The 3969-nt window shown below is 53.3% G+C and overlaps 1 protein-coding gene across 2 annotated transcripts in view; it reads left to right on the top strand.

Annotated features, from left to right (window-relative positions):
- The first annotated feature begins 1501 nt into the window (after positions 1 to 1501).
- LOC102002212 (VPS10 domain-containing receptor SorCS2-like) overlaps positions 1502 to 3969 on the top strand; it is a 19596-nt gene continuing 17128 nt past the window's right edge. The window contains exon 1 of one of the 2 annotated variants that reach the window (XM_026785982.1): positions 1502 to 2334. In XM_026785982.1, the coding sequence (XP_026641783.1) occupies positions 1849 to 2334 (486 nt within the window). In that variant the 5' untranslated portion in view covers positions 1502 to 1848. The remainder of the gene's footprint in view (positions 2335 to 3969) is intronic. The other variant, XM_005360671.3, reaches the window with a different exon arrangement.

Below are 3969 nucleotides of genomic sequence, written 5' to 3'. Positions count from 1 at the left end.
ATTTACCCTATCATTTCTGTGGTACCTAGAAACCTCTGGGGCAGAGACATCCTGGAGAATATGGATGTTGTCCTAACTACTGATGATAGAGTTTTCTTTGATAACCTTGAGGTCCATGACGGCCCTGCCTGTGCCTCTCAATGATTCAATGACTTTCTAAGCTCTTGGAAGTTTTCCCATACCACTGGCATCACCTGCAATCCACATGGATAAGCCATTGTGGAGAGGACCAACAGAGCTCTTAATAAGCTGTTCACTAGGACTCTCACCAGAGGCCAGGAGAGATTCTCATCTGGCTTTAACAGAGGTCCTTTTCCATATGGACTTTCTCAGCTTTGATGGCAAGGGGTTCAGCCCAGCTAAGAAGCACTGTGTATCCCTGTGAGGGATCACACCAATGCACCTGTTCAGATGGAGAGATCCTATCTCCCTCTACTGGCAGATGCCAGCTCCCTGCTAAGCCATGAGAGAAGGAAATGCTTGTGTTTTTCCTTAGACTGCCACAAAGCCAATATGGGTTCCAGTAAGAGATGTAAAGCCAGGCATGAATCAGCGTACTTCTACTAAGGAGGGAATAACCCAAGATGGATAATGCATGTATTCCTCATTCTTGCTCTCACTGGCTTATTAAGGGCAGAGTTTATGTACTTCAACTACTCATTTTTTGAAAAGGTTTGGAATAATATAAAAGGGCTATAGGATCCCTCATAAATGGTCACATATGCCTTATCTAGTTGGGTGGTATTGTTAATCCTTAATGTCTTTAAATGTCTCATGCAGCAGATTCAACATCAGCAGACAACAACTAAGGTGACGTTTCAAATATTAATAGCTCTTAGCCTTTCTTCTTGCAGTCCTCCACAGGACGTTATTCATGCCTGGTTATTTGTAATTCAAAACGCTACTGTCTAGTCCCCCAAACCTGGAATTTCTCCAGTAATGAATGCTCTTCAAGGGATAGTAGTCAATGACAAGTAAGAGCTTGTTTGGCAGGTCAACCTCTCACAAGCCCGTCTGGATGGCAGAGCGGCTGGTAATGATGGCTGCTTTCATAAGCAAGGAAGGAAAGCAGCCAAGTGACTTTGACTGAACATAGTGGACTCTGGATCTAGTTTCCATGCGTTCTGTGGTGGTCTGTACCATCTGGCTGGGACCTCTCTCTGTCCTTCTCGCCTGGATACCCCTACACAGGTTTATTCTTCTGTTCAGGGGCTTCCCCTGGGGGTGGGAGATAAAGCCCGTGTCTGAGATACTGCGTTGGTCTTGAGGTGACACCCCAAGGTTCCTGCACAGTCCTTAACTGCTTGGAGCATCTCTGGTTTTCATGACTCTCAAGGTATCCTCCTGAACCTCTCCAAAAGCGACCAGAGGGGGCGCTCTCACCACTTTTGCTGATGGGGAGCCCTGGAATTGTTTGGCCTCAACCCCGCTACTTGGGTGTGGCCTGTCTTCCTTTGTTGCATCCCGTTGTGCCCCAAGTGCTTGGAACTCTGGCTGGCCAAATGCAGAGGCTCCATAACCTCCCGAGAAAGGCAGGGAGAATGGAAAGAGGGAATAAGAGGAGGATCTAGGCTGAGCTTGGGAGTCACCGAGAGGGAAGGAAGGGGGTCTTGGAGGTGTGACTGTGCTCAGGACATCCTAGTCTGGCCCGGCCCAAAGCTGTGGTGGCTCGCGCGCAGCCGTCAGGTGGCGGTGTTCCATTGGCTGCGTGGCGGCTTTGAGACCCCTCCTCCCGCACTCCATTCCTCCTGGTTTCTTTCTGTGCGCTCTTGCTCCAGCTCCCAACGCCCTCCCGCTCTCCAGGCCGCGGTGTTACCCACACCGCACCGCCGCTGCTAACCCGCGACCATGGCGCACCGGGAAACACCAGGCGCCCCGAAGCGTCCTGGCCTCACCGTGCCGGCCCCGAGCTCCCATGCTCCGCCGCCGCCTCGCTGGCCGCGCTTGTGGCCTCTGCCACTGCCACTCCCGCTGCTGCTGCTAATGCTGGTGGCTGCCAGCGGGGCGGCGGGGCACTTTCCCGAGTCCGGGAGCCTGGGTCCCAGCGTGCAAGTCACCCGGCTGCTGTACGCGGGAGGCCCGAAATCCGGCGATTGCGAGGATCCCCAGAAACGAGGATCCGAGCCCAGCGCTCCGCGTCCTGGTCCAGGTCTTGCTTCTGGTCCCAGCGCAGATGGCGTCCTATTTCCGGGCCAGGGGCGCAGGGCGCTGGCGGCGCCGGTGGCCATTTCTGCCTCGCGCATGCAGGTCTCGCTCATCAGCACGTCGTTCGTGCTCAAGGGGGACGCGACACACAACCAGGCAATGGTGCACTGGACAAGCGAGAACAGCAGCGTAAGTGATCTCGTGCCCCCTGCCCTGCTAGGACACCTCTGAATACTCAGGGAGGCCACCACTTCTGGACCACCAGCGGTTATCCCTGCTGGGCATTCTTAACGATTTGGGGGACTCGGATCACCTCAGCGGCTCCCCTACTGGCTCCTCGCTGTGGGTACTTTTGGGAGGGTCCTCAAATTTGTGAGATTCTTCTCGCTCATGTGGCATTCCCTGAGATCTGGGGACCCCAAGCATGCCCTGGCCTCTAGATCTGGGCTACATGGAAGTCCCTAGAGTCTTTCAGATCGGGGCAGCATGACTCCAGGTCCTTGAGGGCCACCTGACTGTGCGGCGGGAATGGTGGGTCGCTCACACATTGCATTGCACCCAAAGGCTCCAGCGTGCACCTCTGGAATTGCTGGCTCTGGAGTCCTTACGACCTGATCTACGCTGATTTTGGGGGGCCAGAATATCCCTGTCAGTTCCATGCCCTGTTCTAAGACTCTTCCCCCCCCCCTTTTTTAATACTTTATGAATAATACCAATCACAATTCCCACTTCCTCCCCTCCTCCGACTTCCCTCCTGCCCCCCCCCCACTCTTCTCCCGACCCCCCTCAAATCCGAAGAGAGGGCAAAGCACCCTGCCCTGTGAGTAGTCCAAGGGCCTCCCGCTACATCCAGGCTAAGGAGTGTATGCATCCAAAGAGAATAGGATCCCAAAAAGCCAGTACATGCAGTAGAGACAAATCCCAGTGCCATTATCATTGGCTTCTCAGTTGTCAACCACATTCAGAGGGTCCAGTTTGCTCCCATACTCGTTCATTTCCAGTCCAGCTGGAGTTGGTGAGCTCCCATTAACTCAGGCACACTGTCTCAGTGGGTGAACCAACACCTAGTGGTCCTGACTTCCTTGCTCATATTTTCTCCTGCTCTTCAGCTGGACCTTGGAAGCTCAGTCCAGGGCTCGGATGTGGGTCTCTGTCTCTATCTCCATCCATGGCAGGAGGAAGGTTCTGTGGTGATATTCAAGATGGTCATCAGTCTGACTACCGGACAAGGCCAGTTCAGGCACCCTCTCCTCCACTGCCCAGGGTCCTAGCTGGGGTTATCCCGGTGGACTCCAGGGAACCCCTCCAGAGCCAAGCTTCTTACCAACCCTAAAATGGTTCCCTCAATTAAGATAACTCCCTCCCTGCTCTCATATCCTTCCTTCCTTCCTCCATCTCAACCATCCCACTCCCCCAAGCTCTCCCTGACCCTCCCGTTTTCCCCCTCTCCCCCACTCCCCTTCCCTCTACCCTCCCTATCTCCATGCTCCAAACTTTTGCCTGGCGATCTTGTCTGCTTCCAAGATCTTGTCTTTTGTTGAAGAGATATGGAGAGCATGAACAGCTTTGTCTTACCCTGATTTTAGTGGAATCGCTTTGAGTTTCTCTCCATTTAATTTGATGTTAGCTGTCGGCTTGCTGTATATAGCTTTTATTATATTTAGGTATGACCCTTGTATCCCTAATCTCTCCAATACCTTCAGCATAAAGGGGTGTTAAATTTTGTCAAGTTTGCCAGGCGGTGGTGGCGCACGCCTTTAATCCCAGCACTCGGGAAGCAGAGGCAGGCGGATCTCTGTGAGTTCGAGACCAGCCTGGTCTACA

Source organism: Microtus ochrogaster, linkage group LG3 (genome assembly GCF_000317375.1).
Source record: "Microtus ochrogaster isolate Prairie Vole_2 linkage group LG3, MicOch1.0, whole genome shotgun sequence".
Classification (NCBI taxonomy): domain Eukaryota; kingdom Metazoa; phylum Chordata; class Mammalia; order Rodentia; family Cricetidae; genus Microtus; species Microtus ochrogaster.
Note: the sequence above shows the minus strand (reverse complement) of the source record. Positions and strands in the feature narration are given on the sequence as shown.